Raw genomic sequence first — 18252 nt, 5'->3', positions numbered from 1 at the left:
AACCAGTGTTTACTGTGTACTGCACACTTAACCAGTGTTTACTGTGTACTGCACACTGAACCAGTATGTGCTGTGTACTGCACACTGAACCAGTGTTTACTGTATACTGCACACTGAACCAGTATTTACTGTGTACTGCACACTTAACCAGTGTTTACTGTGTACTGCACACTGAACCAGTGTTTACTGTGTACTGCACACTGAACCAGTATTTACTGTGTACTGCACACTGAACCAGTATGTACTGTGTACTGCACACTGAACCAGTATGTACTGTGTACTGCACACTGAACCAGTATGTGCTGTGTACTGCACACTGAACCAGTATTTACTGTGTACTGCACACTGAACCAGTGTTTACTGTGTACTGCACACTGAACCAGTATTTACTGTGTACTGCACACTGAGCCAGTGTTTACTGTGTACTGCACACTGAACCAGTGTTTACTGTGTACTGCACACTGAACCAGTGTTTACTGTGTACTGCATGCTGAACCAGTATGTGCTGTGTACTGCACAATGAACCAGTATGTACTGTGTACTGCACACTGAACCAGTGTTTACTGTATACTGCACACTGAACCAGTATTTACTGTGTACTGCACACTGAGCCAGTGTTTACTGTGTACTGCACACTGAGCCAGTGTTTACTGTGTACTGCACACTGAACCAGTGTTTACTGTGTACTGCACACTGAACCAGTGTTTACTGTGTACTGCATGCTGAACCAGTGTTTACTGTGTACTGCACACTTAACCAGTGTTTACTGTGTACTGCACACTGAACCAGTATGTGCTGTGTACTGCACAATGAACCAGTATGTACTGTGTACTGCACACTGAACCAGTATGTACTGTGTACTGCACAATGAACCAGTATGTACTGTGTACTGCACACTGAACCAGTATGTACTGTGTACTGCACAATGAACCAGTATGTACTGTGTACTGCATGCTGAACCAGTGTTTACTGTGTACTGCACACTTAACCAGTGTTTACTGTGTACTGCACACTGAACCAGTATGTGCTGTGTACTGCACAATGAACCAGTATGTACTGTGTACTGCACACTGAACCAGTATGTACTGTGTACTGCACAATGAACCAGTATGTACTGTGTACTGCACACTGAACCAGTATGTACTGTGTACTGCACAATGAACCAGTATGTACTGTGTACTGCACACTGAACCAGTGTTTACTGTGTACTGCACACTGAACCAGTATGTGCTGTGTACTGCACAATGAACCAGTATGTACTGTGTACTGCACACTGAACCAGTATGTACTGTGTACTGCACAATGAACCAGTATGTACTGTGTACTGCACACTGAACTAGTGTTTACTGTGTACTGTATACTGAACCAGTATGTACTGTGTACTGTATACTGAACCAGTATTTACTGTGTACTGTATACTGAACCAGTGTTTACTGTGTACTGTATACTGAACCAGTATGTACTGTGTACTGTATACTGAACCAGTGTTTACTGTGTACTGCACACTGAAGCAGTATTTACTGTGTACTGTATACTGAACCAGTATGTACTGTGTACTGCATACTGAACCAGTATTTACTGTGTACTGCATACTGAACCAGTATGTGCTGTATACTGCACAATGAACCAGTATGTACTGTGTACTGCACACTGAACCAGTATTTACTGTGTACTGCACACTGAGCCAGTGTTTACTGTGTACTGCACACTGAACCAGTATTTACTGTGTACTGCACACTGAACCAGTGTTTACTGTGTACTGCACACTGAAGCAGTATTTACTGTGTACTGTATACTGAACCAGTATGTACTGTGTACTGCACACTGAGCCAGTGTTTACTGTGTACTGCACACTGAACCAGTATTTACTGTGTCCTGCACACTGAACCAGTGTTTACTATGTACTGTATACTGAACCAGTGTTTACTATGTACTGCACACTGAACCAGTGTTTACTGTGTACTGCACACTTAACCAGTATGTACTGTGTACTGCACACTTAACCAGTATGTACTGTGTACTGCACACTGAATCAGCATTTACTGTGTACTGTATACTGAACCAGTGTTTATTGTGTACTGCACACTGAAGCAGTATTTACTGTGTACTGTATACTGAACCAGTATGTACTGTGTACTGCACACTGAGCCAGTGTTTACTGTGTACTGCACACTGAACCAGTATTTACTGTGTACTGCACACTGAACCAGTGTTTACTATGTACTGTATACTGAACCAGTGTTTACTGTGTACTGCACACTGAACCAGTGTTTACTGTGTCTGCACACTTAACCAGTATGTACTGTGTACTGCACACTGAACCAGTGTTTACTATGTACTGCACACTGAACCAGTGTTTACTGTGTACTGCACACTGAACCAGTGTTTACTGTGTACTCTATACTGAACCAGTGTTTACTGTGTACTGCATACTGAACCAGTATTTACTGTGTACTGCACACTGAACCAGTGTTTACTATGTACTGCACACTGAACCAGTGTTTACTGTGTACTGCACACTTAACCAGTATGTACTGTGTACTGCACACTGAACCAGTGTTTACTGTGTACTGCACACTGAACCAGTGTTTACTGTGTACTGCACACTGAACCAGTGTTTACTATGTACTGCACATTGAACCAGTGTTTACTGTGTACTGCACATTGAACCAGTGTTTACTGTGTACTGCACACTGAACCAGTATTTACTGTGTACTGCATACTGAACCAGTGTTTACTGTGTACTACACACTGAACCAGTGTTTACTGTGTACTGCACACTGAACCAGTATTTACTGTGTACTGTATACTGAACCAGTGTTTACTGTGTACTACACACTGAACCAGTGTTTACTATGTACTGCACACTGAACCAGTATTTACTGTGTACTGCATACTGAACCAGTATTTACTGTGTACTGCACACTGAACCAGTATGTACTGTGTACTGCACACTGAACCAGTGTTTACTGTGTACTGCATACTGAACCAGTGTTTACTGTGTACTGCACACTGAACCAGTATTTACTGTGTACTGCATACTGAACCAGTATTTACTGTGTACTGTATACTGAACCAGTATGTACTGTGTACTGCACACTGAACCAGTATGTACTGTGTACTGCATGCTGAACCAGTATGTACTGTGTACTGCATGCTGAACCAGTGTTTACTGTGTACTGCACACTGAACCATTATTTACTGTGTACTGCACAATGAACCAGTGTTTACTGTGTACTGTATACTGAACCAGTGTTTACTGTGTACTGCACACTGAACCATTATTTACTGTGTACTGCACACTGTACCAGTATTTACTGTGTACTGTATACTGTACCAGTGTTTACTGTGTACTGTATACTGAACCAGTGTTTACTGTGTACTGCACACTGAACCAGTATGTACTGTGTACTGCACACTGAACCAGTGTTTACTGTGTACTGCATACTGAACCAGTATTTACTGTGTACTGCATACTGAACCAGTATTTACTGTGTACTGCACACTGAACCAGTATTTACTGTATACTGCACACTGAACCAGTGTTTACTGTTTACTGCACACTGTACCAGTATTTACTGTGTACTGCACACTGAACCAGTATGTACTGTGTACTGCACACTGAACCAGTATTTACTGTATACTGCACACTGAACCAGTATTAACTGTGTACTGCACACTGAACCAGTATGTACTGTGTACTGCACACTGAACCAGTATTTACTGTATACTGCACACTGAACCAGTATTAACTGTGTACTGCACACTGAACCAGTATGTACTGTGTACTGCACACTGAACCAGTATTTACTGTATACTGCACACTGAACCAGTGTTTACTGTGTACTGCATACTGAACCAGTATGTACTGTGTACTGCACACTGAAGCAGTATTTACTGTGTACTGCACACTGAACCAGTATTTACTGTGTACTGTATACTGAACCAGTGTTTACTGTGTACTGCATACTGAACCAGTATTTACTGTGTACTGCACACTGAACCAGTGTTTACTGTGTACTGCACACTGAACCAGTGTTTACTGTGTACTGCACACTGAACCAGTGTTTACTATGTACTGCACACTGAACCAGTATTTACTGTGTACTGCACACTGAACCAGTATGTGCTGTGTACTGCACAATAATGTACATACTGAACAATAATGTTTATATTATAAAAAGTGTATTTATATAGCACACATACATTGCAGATCATTAAAATAATAAAAGAGCAAAAACAATAGAAATGAAATAGTAATATAAATATGATAAAGTAATATATAAGGTTATTACCAGCAAAACTTTACTTACATTAATAACTTACATTGTTATTAGTAAGTGCTGTGAGGTCAACTGCTGCCAACCATATGGGAGGTTTTTCCAGAATATCTTACCTTTATAATGGCTCAATTATGATCCTCTGATTGTATCCATCTATCCTGTTGCTGGTCATCATCTTTCTTTTTTTTTTACCTTGAAGGGTTCCAGACATACTTACCTTTTTTAATGCTTTGGTTCTTCTCAAAAATAGCTTCCAGCAAGGATCCATTTGTTTGTTTTCTTTGCAATCCATCATACTCTCAAAATGGGTGCGCAATATTACAATATTTAATTTAATCACAATAAATGTTATTATTGTAATACATAATACTGAAATATCAAACCTCCACATGACTGCAAAGAACCTGCATAAAAGTTTAGAGTCATAAGGCTGGCGTACTTTTCTACTGTGCAGAGTTCCTTCTTCAAACATGATTCCAGTGGAAATGTTATAAGAAGAAAATGTTACTGTGACCTAATCACACCATTTAATGCTTGAGGTACGATACAGAACATCTAGAGACCCAGATTAAATTATTTTGACCACAATTAGCAAAGGTACAATTATAGAAAATCAGGAACTGCATTTCACGAATAGATCACCCTGCCAACTGTGAAGCATCTATTATGTGCTGTGGTTGCGTTGCTGCCGGTGGCTAAGGCAATACTGAACAGGAAGTTGAAAGAACGAAAGAATTTCACAAAATACCAACAAATCAAAGTTGGAATGAACGTAACAGTCAGATCTGAATTGCGGATATGCATTAAACAAGCTGTGCTTGCAGTGTGACCCGAGGATCTCAGAACTACAGGCCTTTGCTGCTGTTGCTGGTTTACTCTCTGCACATTTCATCACGTTAAAAAAAAAAACTCATACAAGGCTCATACATTGCATTTTTTTTGGTTAGCAGTGATTGTAAATACACTGGCTCAGGAAAATAAGTATAATAAGAAGTAAACAAAAATAAGCATTTTCCCATGGTGATCGTGTCCGAGCGCCAAAGTCGTAAGTACGAACTTCCAAGGTGGACTTGAATGCAGCATAAGTGCTGACTCTGAGAAGCCTCTGTGATTTTTGTACAGGCCACACTGATGATGTTTTATTTTATTCATTTTTTATGTTACAAAAAACTTTTTATTTACTGAAAAACACAAAAAATTTGTTTTTGTGAAAATTGGTGAAAATACACAATTTGTAGATCCTCCTTTATATATGTATTCTATGCTGAATATGTATTCTAATTATTTTTTGAATTATCTAAATACCCTGTGTGAATGTGAGCTCTTATGTTATGTGTTTTGATGAAGTGTCTGCGTTTGGGCCGCTGCCTGTTCTCCGGGCTCTAGGCGGCGGTGTGACGGGCTGTCCGCGGCTCCTCATCATGTGCTGTGAGGAGCGGAAGGAGGCGAGCAGCGTCGGGACGAACATGGCGATTGTGAACCGGGGCTCCACGAAATGGCTTTTCAACCGGGAGCAAATAGAAAACTCGCCGTCCCGTCGCTGTGGAATCGAGCCAGACCGGGAGCTGTCTTACCGGCAACAAGCTGCGAATCTTATCCAGGACATGGGCCAGCGACTGAACGTGTATCCTTGTCATCTGAGCCGAGAAGGAGAGACGGTGTTAGCGAGCCGGTTAGCTAACGTTAGCTTCCCAAATCTAGACCCCTGGGCCTGCGAGCCACACAATTATCCGAATAACGGTGCTGGCTCGACAGGGAAAGTCTCCTGTTGTGGGAGAAACCGAGACTGTAGCGCTTATCACACAGGTATTGTCTCACCTGGCTGTGTTGAGGTGTTTAACCGGTGAGAGAAAGCAGGAGTTGGATACAAAGGGAGAAGGAAACGCTTTGGCTAACGTTGGCTAAGCTAACGTTGAGCTAGCTAGCTAATAGCGACCTACCGCGGGCATTAGCTAGAGCTACGAGCCGGCGTCGGTTCACCTTCTAACCCGCTCTAGCTCACGTTTACCTTACATTATTGTGGTAATATGTTGTTAATATATATGCAGCAGCTGCCTATGGCACGTTATAACGTTGTTTTTGAACGCTATGAGCGCTTTAGCCTTGGTCCAGCCTCAGTCAACGCCTCGTGTAATCTGTGCTAGCTAGCTAGCTAAAAATATGGCTAGCGTTGGCGGCGTACCAGAATTGGGCTAATGTTAGCTAGCTGATATTGCGACATGCTCCGTTTTCTGTTGTTCCTTAATGTCTGCACACAGCTCCCAGCTCACTATTAACACCGCAATAGTTTATATGCACAGGTTTTATATGCTGAATTCCTTCACCAAGTTCCATCGAAATGTGAGTATCTGTCCAGCTTGTGAGCCACAGGCTCGGTATTTAAGGGTTGCCGTTATTGTTAATGGGGCTGGTTTTGAGCTTGTTGGACTACAGTGGGGCACTAGGTACAGACTGCTGCTCCCCGTGACACACTGTTCCTCTTCCCGCAGATCATCTCTCCTACCACTCTATTTTTGGCTGCTAAAGTAGAAGAGCAACCCAGGAAACTTGAACATGTCATTAAAGTGGCACACGCCTGTCTTAACCCACAGGAACCCCCACTGGATACCAATAGCAATGTGAGTATGCAGGGCTGGTGGGTAGTGTAGTTTATTGGGGGAGGAATTGGGAGAGGGGGGGGGGGGTCTCTCTCTCTGCATCTGGTCATAGAGCTGAGTCACTGGCCGGTCCTAATGCGAATGACTCTGCGGAAACGGTCCGCTATGCAGAAGAATCGCTGGCTGAGGTATTGATTTTAGGAGCAGGAGAAGCCTTCCTGCTCAGAAATAACAGTAATGACAGCAAGTCCTTTTTTCTACTTAGTAATTTTGGACTATAAACTATAGGGATGCTACAGTCCATCAGAAATTGTTAAAAGCAATGCAAAAAAAATTACACTGTGTGCATCGTGGAGGCGTGGTGATCCGTTGTGGAGAATAGATGTTCAGTTCTGTAGAAACATGGATGCAGTCTTCAGTCGTTTGTGAAAGGTGTCAGATCAGGGATTAATTGTATAATTAAACCTCTAATAAGATTGAGTAACTTACTTGTACATTATCTAAATGGGGGGGGAATTGAAACATGTAATAACTGTTCGTCGTATTACAGGCTTACCTCCAACAAGCCCAAGAGTTGGTGCTGCTAGAAACCATAGTGCTGCAGACACTTGGTAAGTCCAGAGGAGACTGAATTTGCTTGTATGTAAAGGCTGTACAATGGTTTATTTTTATGGTGATAAACATCATTATATTACAGAAAGAGCATATTTAGTCCTGGATAGGTGGAAATAATTCTATTTGTGTTTGATAGTATTTTTAAAAGTGGATAGTGAACAGTTTTCTTAACCCTTATTAATGTATATTTAAAGACACTGAACTGATGCAGTTATTCAGACTAATACATTGCCGCTGTCACACAGAAACCTTATGCCGCCAAAATGGTCACTTTACAGTAGAAAGTAAAAGCCTTCTTGTCTTTAAAGAAAGTCAATGTGAAGTGATTTTATTCCAAGTCATATTGGAGAGTTTATGTTGTTCCATTTGTAATCATTTAAACAGTGAAAAATGCTTTTGTTTAATAGCAACAATGTTGACTTTTGAGTGCAATATAAAAAGTACCTGTTTGTTTAGGTCTCATTAGTTAAGATTGTAATTGAGTGTTTTTGTGCAGTTAGTGTTACGCATCCTGTTGGGTTCTGAGCATGTCTGTTTTCCCCCCTGTAAGCTGTATCTAATCATGTATTTCATTTCAGGGTTTGAGATTACTATAGAGCATCCACACACAGATGTTGTGAGATGTTCCCAACTAGTGCGAGGTAGATGCTTCCACCTTCATTCTAAACATTTATTTTCACTCTTCCTACATCAATATCTTTGTCTCTCTCCATGTGTCACTCTTATTGTATTAAGGTAGTCACTTTTCTTAAATGTATGGTGTAATGATATATTGGTATCTGTTTACTGTCATTTTGAAGCCGCATATTGCTACAGCTTCTCTTTGTACAGATTGGACAGGAAGCAAATGGCCAGAATCCAGGTTGAATTGTGACCATCTAGTAAGCACATCCTAAAGTCTCTCTCTCTTTTCTTTTGTCTACACAGCGAGCAAGGACTTGGCCCAGACGTCCTATTTCATGGCTACCAACAGGTTGTTACCCTGACCGTATTTGTTGCACTGCCACTGCACCCTATAGCTTCCTGTCCTGAAGGGTTCTCCTTCTCGTGTCCAACGCCCTCTCGCGCCAGGGCGCGGGGCGGCCCGCTGGGGCTGCCCTGCTGCCCGGTGCAGTGCGGTGTATTGTACGAGGGCCCAGTGTTGGCGCGGAAGGTTGAATGCACAGTGTGAAGTGTAGAGGTGCTCCTGAATATTGCTTGGTTGAGAGTGCATAGGTCTAATGACTCAATTGGTAGCCTGAATATCAGCTAAAGGTTGCAAGGGTGTAAACTTAGAGACTGTGACGGTAAGTACATACACATGCAGTTGTTTTTGTTTTGTTTTTTTGCGAGGGGGGGGGGTGTGTCATAAGATCAAGATGGGAACAGTACAATTAACATGTAGTATTTATACGTTTAAGTTAAATATGCATTTAGTTGGCAGTAATGGGTACACCTTACCAAAAATAGATAGGCAGAATGTCATCTCAGAATGCAGCACTCCTTGAATATGTCTTCAATTGGCTACACCAGCTAAAGACCCTGTGGCTTAATCTCCCTTGGGCACATTAGAAAACCTAGGCTACTGAAGGAGTGGAAAAATGTTGAATAGTTGAGCCAGACCTTTTGCATCAAGCTGGTGGATGAATGAATCAGGTTTGGTACAAGCAAGCCCTGCTGTTGGGTCTTGATTCTGTATGCTATACTCATGACGTTTTAAATGGCGATGTTATGTGGTATGTTATCACCACTTCCGACCAGGTACATTTTTTTATGCAGTTTATCTGCACTCGGATAAACGCTTTAGGCAACAATTTGTGTGTATGTATTTTCCCAGCTCTATGCAGATACTTTAATATAATGTGGTATTGGGAAGGTAATGCACATTAGCATACATGCATATTGACAGTCGTGCGGGCTGGTTTTGATCTGCAGGCCTTTTTTCTTCATTGTTTCCTCCTCCTTTTGGAAGTGGAAGATCTGATGATCTCAGTGAATGTTTAGTTTGTACAATGAAGAAAACTATAGATTTGCAGACAAATCAGTATTCAGTTTCTATAGCGCCAATGTTTTTAATATTGCCATTTAAGCTGCAGTGTGGAAGCAGTGTAACTTAATCAACATAAATATATACAGAAACATGCAGGGCTCCTTTTTGATGCTCATGTTTACTGGTCATTTTAAATAAGTCACTAGTACCTTCTGGATCAATGTTTGAGATGTAAGCTTTTGTCAGTATACAGTCAAGTTGCAGAGCCTGCACCCCTTTCACCTTCTCCATATTTTATTACATTAGAGGTTATTCTACAATAGATTGAGTTCATTTTTTGCCGCAAACATCTACCCACAATTCCAAATAGTTACTAGGTGAAATGTGCAACTTTATTTTACTGACAAAAATAGGTTATTTAGGGGTCACATCTGTACACATTCTTGGTCTAATACTTTGTTGATTTACCTTTGGCAGCAATCACAGCTTCACTGCATCTTGGGAAAGAAGCTACAAACTTGACACTTGTTTCTGGACATTTTTGCTCATTCCTCTTGGCATATTCTTGCAAGGACCGCCTGCGGAGTGAAAACCACAATTTCTTAGCTTCCTCCACAGATGTTCCATTGGATTTAGGTCTACGCTCTGGCTGGACTACTCATGTATTTTTACAGACTTTCTCTGAAGCTGTTACTTTGTTCCCTTGGCTGTGTGCTGCCTTCGCCTTCCTCGTAATTAGGACTAGTCGCCCTGGTCCTGCTGCTGGAAAACATCAACTTTCTACCATAAAGGTGTGATTTTATGAAGTAGTGCCTGGATGGCTGATCATCTGCAAGGTTCTCCCATCTCTACAAGAATAGGCTGGACCTTTGTCAGTGACCCCTGGGTTTCTGCTCACTTTCTTGGCCAAGGCCCTTCTCCCGACTTCCCTGACCGCTAGGTTGAAGAAGATTCTTGGTGGTTCCATACTTATCCCATTTGCAAATGATGGTGGCCACTGTGTTCTTTGGGATCTGTAGAGCTGTGGCATTTCTTCTGTATGCCATGACACAATCCTGTTTCCAAGGTCTGCAGATAATTCCTTTAACCCCCATGGTTTGGATTTTGCTCTGACATGCACAGTCAATTGTGGGACCATGTATATGCTACATGTTTAATTAATTGGTGTGCACACTTGTGTACATCTATATGACATTTTACAAAACCCTGCTTTTGGTCATTGTGAGCTATTTTGTGATGAATAATGAACTCAATATTTTGTAGAATAAGTCTGGAATGTAATTAAAGGTGAAGAATGTGTTGGTAAAGTAAATGTTCTGCATTACAGTGAGACTCAATGTGGAACTTATTTTCAAATCATTTACAGTTGTTTATCTGTGCAACCTGCTGCGGTTACCTGTCTGGTCTCACAACCTCTAACAAGATCACTGATGTTATCGGAAAGAATTTCAATTTTGCCATTTACATATCAATTAACTAAGTTTAACAAACATGAATAGTAAATAACCTGTTGTATTAAAACGGTCTCTGTCTCTTTCTTTCTTTTTCCTCTTCTTTTTTTGTCTCCTATTTAGCTTGCACCTGACCACATTCTGCTTGCAGTACAAGCCCACTGTGGTGGCATGTGTGTGCATCCACTTGGCCTGCAAATGGTCAAACTGGGAGATCCCCATCTCATCTGATGGAAAACACTGGTGGGAGTACCTGGACCCCACAGTCACTCTGCAGCTGCTGGACCGTAAGTATTTTTTGCTGCCTTTAAGTGGAGTGGTTTTGTTCCAGCAGTGATCACACAGTAACAGTGTCTCTTTTCCCCCCCCCCCCCCCCCCCCCCCTTCAGAATTAACACATGAGTTTCTACAGATTTTGGAGAAAACGCCTAGCAGGTTGAAAAGAATCAGAAACTGGCGGGTACGTAAACATTCAGTCGTGATCCAGATGCTTTGGCAGTCCATATGACTTTGGCTATGAGAAACTTTAAGTCATGAATTAGTCATTTCAGCAACAAGGATTGTCATCTGTTGTGTGTTTTTTTTTATATTCTAGGCCACGCAAGCTGCCAAAAGGTCAAAAACAGACACCAGTCAACCAGTGGATGCTTCTTTCCAGCCTTCTGCCATGAGCCAGGACAGCCTAGTGGTGGATGGCAAGACTGACATCATGGGGGGCATGTACTCTGAGCCCTCCACCTCATTCCAGTTGGAAGGCGGCCCTCTCTCCCTAAACGGCCTGTCGAACTTGACCACCTCCTACGGCTTTGTGGGCCAGAGCAGCCAACAGCCTGACCCCTTCCTAAATCTGCAGGGGGCATCCATTGGCAAGCACAGCCACTGCCCAGCACCGGTAGCCACGAATAAACTCTCTCTTGAGAAGTACCGGGAGAAGCAGGCTGCCGACCTCCTGCAGCGCCGGAGGCACGCAGAGGATGGCGACTTGCACCGCAAACACACACACCTGCTGCCCGAGCCCACGGCTTCAGCTTCATCTGCAGCGCTGCTGTCATCCTCTTCCTCAGCTGGCCGGGCAAAGTACAGCCAGCCTGGACAGGAACGAGCGGCAAAGAGCGGATCGCTGAAGCGTCGGCACCCTTCGTCCTCCTCTACCACGGTGGAGAATGGCAGCGCGAATCAGGATGAGCTGAAGATGAAGATTAAAGTGTCAGAGAGCGGTGGAAGCAGCAGCAGCAGCAGTGGTAAGAGCAGACACAGCCCTCGCTCAGGCCGAGAGAAACACAGGGAGCACTCGTCCCAGCGAGCGCCCAAGCACGACGCCTCGCACGGCCACACGCATGCGCACGCTCATGTTCACACTCACAGCAGCCACCACAAAGCCCACCGTTCCTCTAAGACCCACTCTGCCCCTGCCCCCTTGCCCATGAGCCAACCCCTGGGCCATGCTCAGCTGGGAAAGATTGACCGGAGGCAAGGCGAGGGGCAGAGTGCAGAGGGAGGAGCCTCGCTGTGCTTGAATGGGCAGCACATGGACTACACGGACACGTTCAACATGCTTGACTCCCTGCTGAATGCACACAATATGAACTATTAACCCACAGACACCCAGGAAACAAAAAAAACCCAGATTGTTTTATGTGTAAAAATGAAAAAAAAAAAAAGGAAAAAAAAGATTTTTTAATGAACTATTTTATGTTAGGATCAACCAGTCCGTTACATTTCATATTCACCTCTTAATTTAACCATGCTATGTTGCGCTACTCAAAAAAACAAAAAAACTAAAAGAGAAAAGAAAAAAAGTGGAATTTGTAGTTGTATGTAAACAGTATATTCACAGTTTAAAAGCTTCCTATGAGAACAGCCTGTGAAATCCATGTGTACTGTAATTCCGTTTTCATTCCAGCTGTAGCAGCGGAAGGACGGCAGATTACAAGAATAGAGACAAATCGTTAAATGGTTCTGTAAGTGTTTGTACTGTATACTTGATTCTTTTCAAATCAAAGGGATGAAATGAATTCTGGAAAGACTTTGCTGACTGTTGATGTAACGGCGGTGCAGACACCTGTCCACCCTTTTTATTTCCCTTCTTTTTAAAAGTTATATCTGTCAGAATATAATTCTCATTATGCTCAGGTTTGGAGATGCTTAAATGTGTAACATTACATCTATAAACATATCTATGTGGGAATGTAGAACGTTGGCGATTCCGGCTGTAGGGACTCCTGAACCTAGCGTCCTCTTTCTCATCTTAAATCCTATAAAGCAAGCAACCCCCCCCCTTTTTTTCCCCCCCTGCCTTTATCTGTAGTGATGGAGCGATGTCCATCATTTGGCGTCAAATCCCTTCAGTCTAGCGCACGGTTCCTTGGGCCTTGATTTTAATTTTTTTTTTTTATTATATAAATGGCTTTCCTTCCTCCTACCTCATAGCCCTTTTAACTTGACATTAAAGCCAGCAAGCTTTGGGTGGGATGGTCAGATCAGAAGGAGAGGGTCATGGGCATTGTAGTTGTGCAGGTAGGCAAAAGGTCCCTCTGCAGTGACCGGAAGCAGGCTGGGTTAGGACTTGGTCTGGCTGTTGTGCCCTGTTTCCACCTCCTAGGGTAATTGCAAGAGCTAGCTCTAGATCTGCACTCTTAACCTGGAACTCTAACATACTGTGGGAGCTCTAAGCAGAAGCTGCCCTTTAACGCTAATACAGGACCAGTTCCCCCATACCAAAATCTCCATTTCTGAAGTGTTTATAAAGAACTGTCCTCAGATCAGGTTAAAAGATGGAACCTCCCCACCCCCCCTCAACACCCCAAGGGACCAGTAGCTCAACGCCAAAGGCAGTGCCTCAGTGTAACCGATACAGTTTCAGTGCTTCAGGAGAACACTTGTTTTGTTCGTGTGAGGTGCTTTTTATTTTTCCTCCCCTTTAACGCCACTGTTCTTTGTAATAGCCTTGAATTTGAGTCGAAAGTGATGGAGGTGTTGGACGATTACCTAATAAACCACCATGCAACATAACGTGGAGTTGGTCTTCTTTTTTTATGCAGTAAAGGCTGGGTTGTTCTGGAAAGATTCATGGGCGTACTTGAGCTGAGTGTGCTTTTTAGTGATTCTGGTTAAAACAATACAATCCTTATTTAAAATATTCTTAAGGCCTGCAACTGTCTGGGTCATTGAATCGTGTAGTGGTAGTCAGAGATGTCGAGGGCTATAGAGATTCATGGCTAGCAGGGTTGAGCCTTTATTAAAGGGTTTCAGGATGACTTCAGAAATACGGCTATGTGGTCAAGTTAGCATACTGCAGACTTGTCTTTTTACAGTTACCATAATGCACAGAGCTGATATAACTAACTTGGCTCTCTCAGCTGATCTTTCAGCCTTACTCTGCCTCCTTGTCTGTTTAACACACTTTGTTTAACTTAAACTCTGAATTTAAAAGAAAGTGAAGCAAAATCTACCTGACTGGCCTTCTGAGCTGCAGTCTTTCTTCAAGAAACTGTGTATCCATCTACTGGTTGAGGAGCTGATGGTGATGGAACTGCATTATAATCAACACTATTGGGACTGTTGCACTGAAATGAACTCGCTAAACCATAATCAGTGGCTTCAAGCTTCTTTTGTTTTACTTTTGGTAAATAATGTAGGGCTTATAGTTGGTGAAAATCTGAAATTAGTATTTCAGATTATTTTTTTTAGAATATTTGATATGATTAAACTGAAAAGGATGTACAATACAGAAATGTAACTTCTGACACATGTTCATTTACTTGCTCTGTACTTGGTTGGGGCTCCTTTTATCACCAATTACTGCATCAATGCAGCGTGGCATGGAGGATTGTGGCACTGCTGAGATGTTACTGAAGCCCAGGTTGCTTTGATAGTGACCTTCAGCTTGGCTGTATTGCTGGCTCTGGTGTTTCTCATCTGTCACTTGGCAATACCCTATAGATTCTCTAAGGGGGTTAGATGCGGAGAGTTGACTGGCCAATAGATATAACAGCAACCCAAACCATCACTGACTGTGCTATCCACTCTTCCTTCAGATGAGGACTTTGGAGCACTGAGCAACAGTCCAGTCCTTTTTCTTCCTAGCTCAGGTAAGATGTTTCTGATTCTGTCGCTGGTCCAGGAGTGGTTTGATATGAGGAATGCAGCAGTTGTAGCCCCTTTCCTGGATCAGTCTGTGTATGGTAACTCTTGATGTCCTCATTTCTTGAATGGACTTCTTTTGACAATCCTCTCGAGGCTGTGGTCATCGCTGTTGCTCGTGCACCTTTTTCCAACTACATTTCCCATTTCAGACAACTTTCCATTAATATGCTTTGGCGCAGCAGTCTGAACAACCAGCCTTTTCAGCAACGGCCTGTAGATTACCCTCCTTGTGGAGGGTGTTGGACAACTCCCATGTCGGCAGTCTTTCCCCATGACTGTGGTTCCTTGTGCTAAACTAGACCGAGAGAGGCACTGAATTTATAGTGCTTGAATATGATAAAGTAATCATCTCAAAAGTATTGTATTAATTGGAGAAGGTGAATTTCTGCACAAATTATGGACAAAAATGAACTTTTGAGATTCCAATTTTTGAGATGCACTGGTAAGAGAAGGGTAAAGCTCAGCAGCTGGAAAAGCTTTGGTTGTTTTAGAAACGTGGTTGTGGCTGTAAACACCTGCTTAAGAAAACTAGCCCTTCATATGTCTTATTCAAAATTTCTCTTCCACCTTAAAATGGTACAGCAATTGCGTTCTGGCATCCAAAGCAGCATTTAAGGTGGAACAGATGATTAGCATAAAAAGGTCATTAGCAAAGAAGGACATGGTAGCAGCCAACTGCTCTGGAATGTGAACGCTGCTTTAAATATGGCTGTATTTACTGTGTTCATTAGTTCACTTCTGCTGCAGGAGTCAAGAGAACCTACGGTAGTGCATCACTACACCGCAGCCGAATCAGCGCCTGAGGCCTTTCCCATTAGCACCTAGCACCCTGCTATTTAGCTAGAGGTGTGTGTGTGGAAATGTGATTGCACTGCTGAGTAATTTAGGTTGGCTCAATATTTAAGGCAGGCTAACACCCCCTTAAAACTGGCCTAACGACACCCCTACTAGAAGTCGAAGTACAGGGGTAGTACTCTCCTCAGGAAGTACCCTCGTCACCACGTGTTATTTGTATGTGTGCTTCATTCTGGCATTTTTGGAATTAGCCAGTGTACAGTATGGGTTATACTGGTGTCCACCAGTTTCCTCATCAAAAACTCAAAGCCGGCATCCATATTCCTCACCACTAGATGGTGATATTAAGTTGTGTATGTCCAGTATCTGCTGCTCTGGATAAGACGGAGTGCTTGTACCCTCCAAACACTGTATTGTCACTTGAGACCTCTTCATTCCCCGTGAGACTCAGCCCTGATTTATGGAGATTGTCACTGCGTTATACTTGGAACGCTGGTGGAACGTAGCGAGCAGCTCTCTTGATTGTGCAGGTGTGCGCCTGTGTGCGCTCTAACTCAGCAAAGCCAGTGCCAAGAAGAGAGATGCTCCACTTTCCTGCTAGGTCCCTGCCTTGTGGTGCTGTAACCTCAAAAAGAGACTTCAGACTGTAGGTTTCCTTCTCCAACTTCCTTCTCCACGAACGAACGCAGGGCCAGTTTAATTGGATGTATCTCATTAACGCTTCTTGATGACGGCAGGTATTCAGAAAGTATTTGAGAGAAAGTAGATACAGCGAGGTCAGCCTCCGACCCTAATTCTTAACCTACTGCTGTTGGTCAGCCCATTTGGTGTTGCACAATTCATCAGTGACCTTACCCTGTCCATCATCAGTGGAAAGGGACTCCTACTCGTATAGGACTGGTACTCTTACTGTTGCTGACCTGATATTATCTGGGTCATGGACCACTTCCACCACTGAGTTCTCATAGCAGTTAACCACACAGGGGTGGTCTTCTGGTTGTGCGTTTCCACTGCAGGACTAATTAAATAGTTACTCTGTAGATTCCTCTCTAGCTGTAGTGCTAGGCCTACCATCTACATTCACATAGTGGTGCAGTACTTCCCATTGTCCTGGGCTATAGATGTGGCACTCCCACAATTATTTAAAAGGCCAAGACATTCAGACTGGAAGCAGATAAGGCTTGGTCTTGAGGAGCAGTTTTTTTAAGGGTCTCGATCTTGAAATGTCAGTCATTGACTGGCCTTTACACTTGGTCTTGATGCAGTGTCAACTAGTCAAAGTCTTGGACTCGATAAAGGTAGTCTTGACTACAGCTCCACATTTAAAACACCCATGTCCTCAGGTCACTCCTCATTTCAGCCTGCAGCTGCTGGTGATTGGATTGAGCTTCACGAAGCACTTCAATTCATATTAGAGTTAATCTCTCCATAAAGAATCCAGTATGGAAATTGTCTTCCCATCACTTCCCATCATGGACATGCTTTTCAGGTTGGCATTCTGTTCATTTTCTGTTTCTATAACTAGACTCCCATGAACATATTCCACATAAACCATCAGAACATTATCACCACTGACAGGTGAAGTGAAACTCACTGATCATCTTCATCTACTGTGGCATCTGGCAAGAGGTGGGGTATTAGGCAGCAAGTGAACAGTCAGTCACTTAAAGATGGTGTGTTAATAGCAGAGGAAAGCAGAAGCATAAGAATCTCAGTCATATTGACAACAGCCAAAATGTGACGTCTAGACGGCTGCTCCAGAGCATTTCCAGAACATCAGGCAGGTGTTCCTGGCATGCAGTGGTGACTTCCTACCAAACGTCGGTCCAAGAAAGGACAACCAGTGAACCAGAGACAAGACCCATTGATGTGGGTGATGATCTATGGAGGCTCCACCTCACACCGTAAAGGATCTGCTGCCAGATTCAACAGGATGCCTTCAGAGGTCGTGTGGAGGTCTTGTCCATGCCTCGATTGCCGAGAGGGACCTACTCACTTATATGTTTTGTCTGGTCTGTGTGTGTTGCTTCTTAATGTCGGCTCCTTTCAAAGAGTTTCTCCAGTCAAGCACACTTTCCCAAGATGGTCAAGCTTATCTGACACACAGATGTGGTCGGACGTTGACATACATTCATCAGGGACATGAATGTCACGGCAGTATTGGGCCTTCAATTATTGCAGAATGAGTGATGACAAACATCTGTAACAAAAACAAGAAGAATCTGGAGCAAGGTTTTAATTGTTGGGGGTAGCCATCAGCATTGTTGGCCGACATCACTTCAAGAGTAATGGGAGAAAGAGCATGGCCATATGTGCTCTCTCAGACCCCAGAGCCATAGCAGTAGCACATTAGACTGCTATGCCACTGGGAGCCCGTCATGCTGAAATATTCAGAA

At 43.0% G+C, this 18252-nt stretch overlaps 1 protein-coding gene across 1 annotated transcript; it reads left to right on the top strand.

Moving 5' to 3' along the window:
* The first annotated feature begins 5709 nt into the window (after positions 1-5709).
* ccnt2b (cyclin T2b) lies at positions 5710-13927 on the top strand. Its single transcript, XM_072671493.1, has 9 exons — positions 5710-5907; positions 6542-6623; positions 6773-6901; positions 7431-7491; positions 8074-8136; positions 8423-8468; positions 11039-11202; positions 11305-11375; positions 11511-13927. Exons 1-9 carry the CDS (start codon positions 5750-5752, stop codon positions 12507-12509), a joined length of 1773 nt encoding a protein of 590 aa, XP_072527594.1. The 5' UTR covers positions 5710-5749; the 3' UTR covers positions 12510-13927.
* The last annotated feature ends 4325 nt before the right edge of the window (positions 13928-18252 follow it).

The sequence above is a fragment of the Salminus brasiliensis genome, chromosome 25 (assembly GCF_030463535.1).
Source record: "Salminus brasiliensis chromosome 25, fSalBra1.hap2, whole genome shotgun sequence".
Taxonomy (NCBI): Eukaryota; Metazoa; Chordata; class Actinopteri; order Characiformes; family Bryconidae; genus Salminus; species Salminus brasiliensis.
Note: the sequence above shows the minus strand (reverse complement) of the source record. Positions and strands in the feature narration are given on the sequence as shown.

Coding starts and splice junctions, on each gene's coding strand:
- ccnt2b (XM_072671493.1), top strand. CDS start 5,750: ATGGCGATTGTGAACCGGGGCTCCACGAAATGGCTTTTCAACCGGGAG. Junction 8,137..8,422: donor ATGTTCCCAACTAGTGCGAG/GTAGATGCTTCC, acceptor TTGTCTACACAG/CGAGCAAGGACTTGGCCCAG. Junction 11,376..11,510: donor AAAGAATCAGAAACTGGCGG/GTACGTAAACAT, acceptor TTTATATTCTAG/GCCACGCAAGCTGCCAAAAG.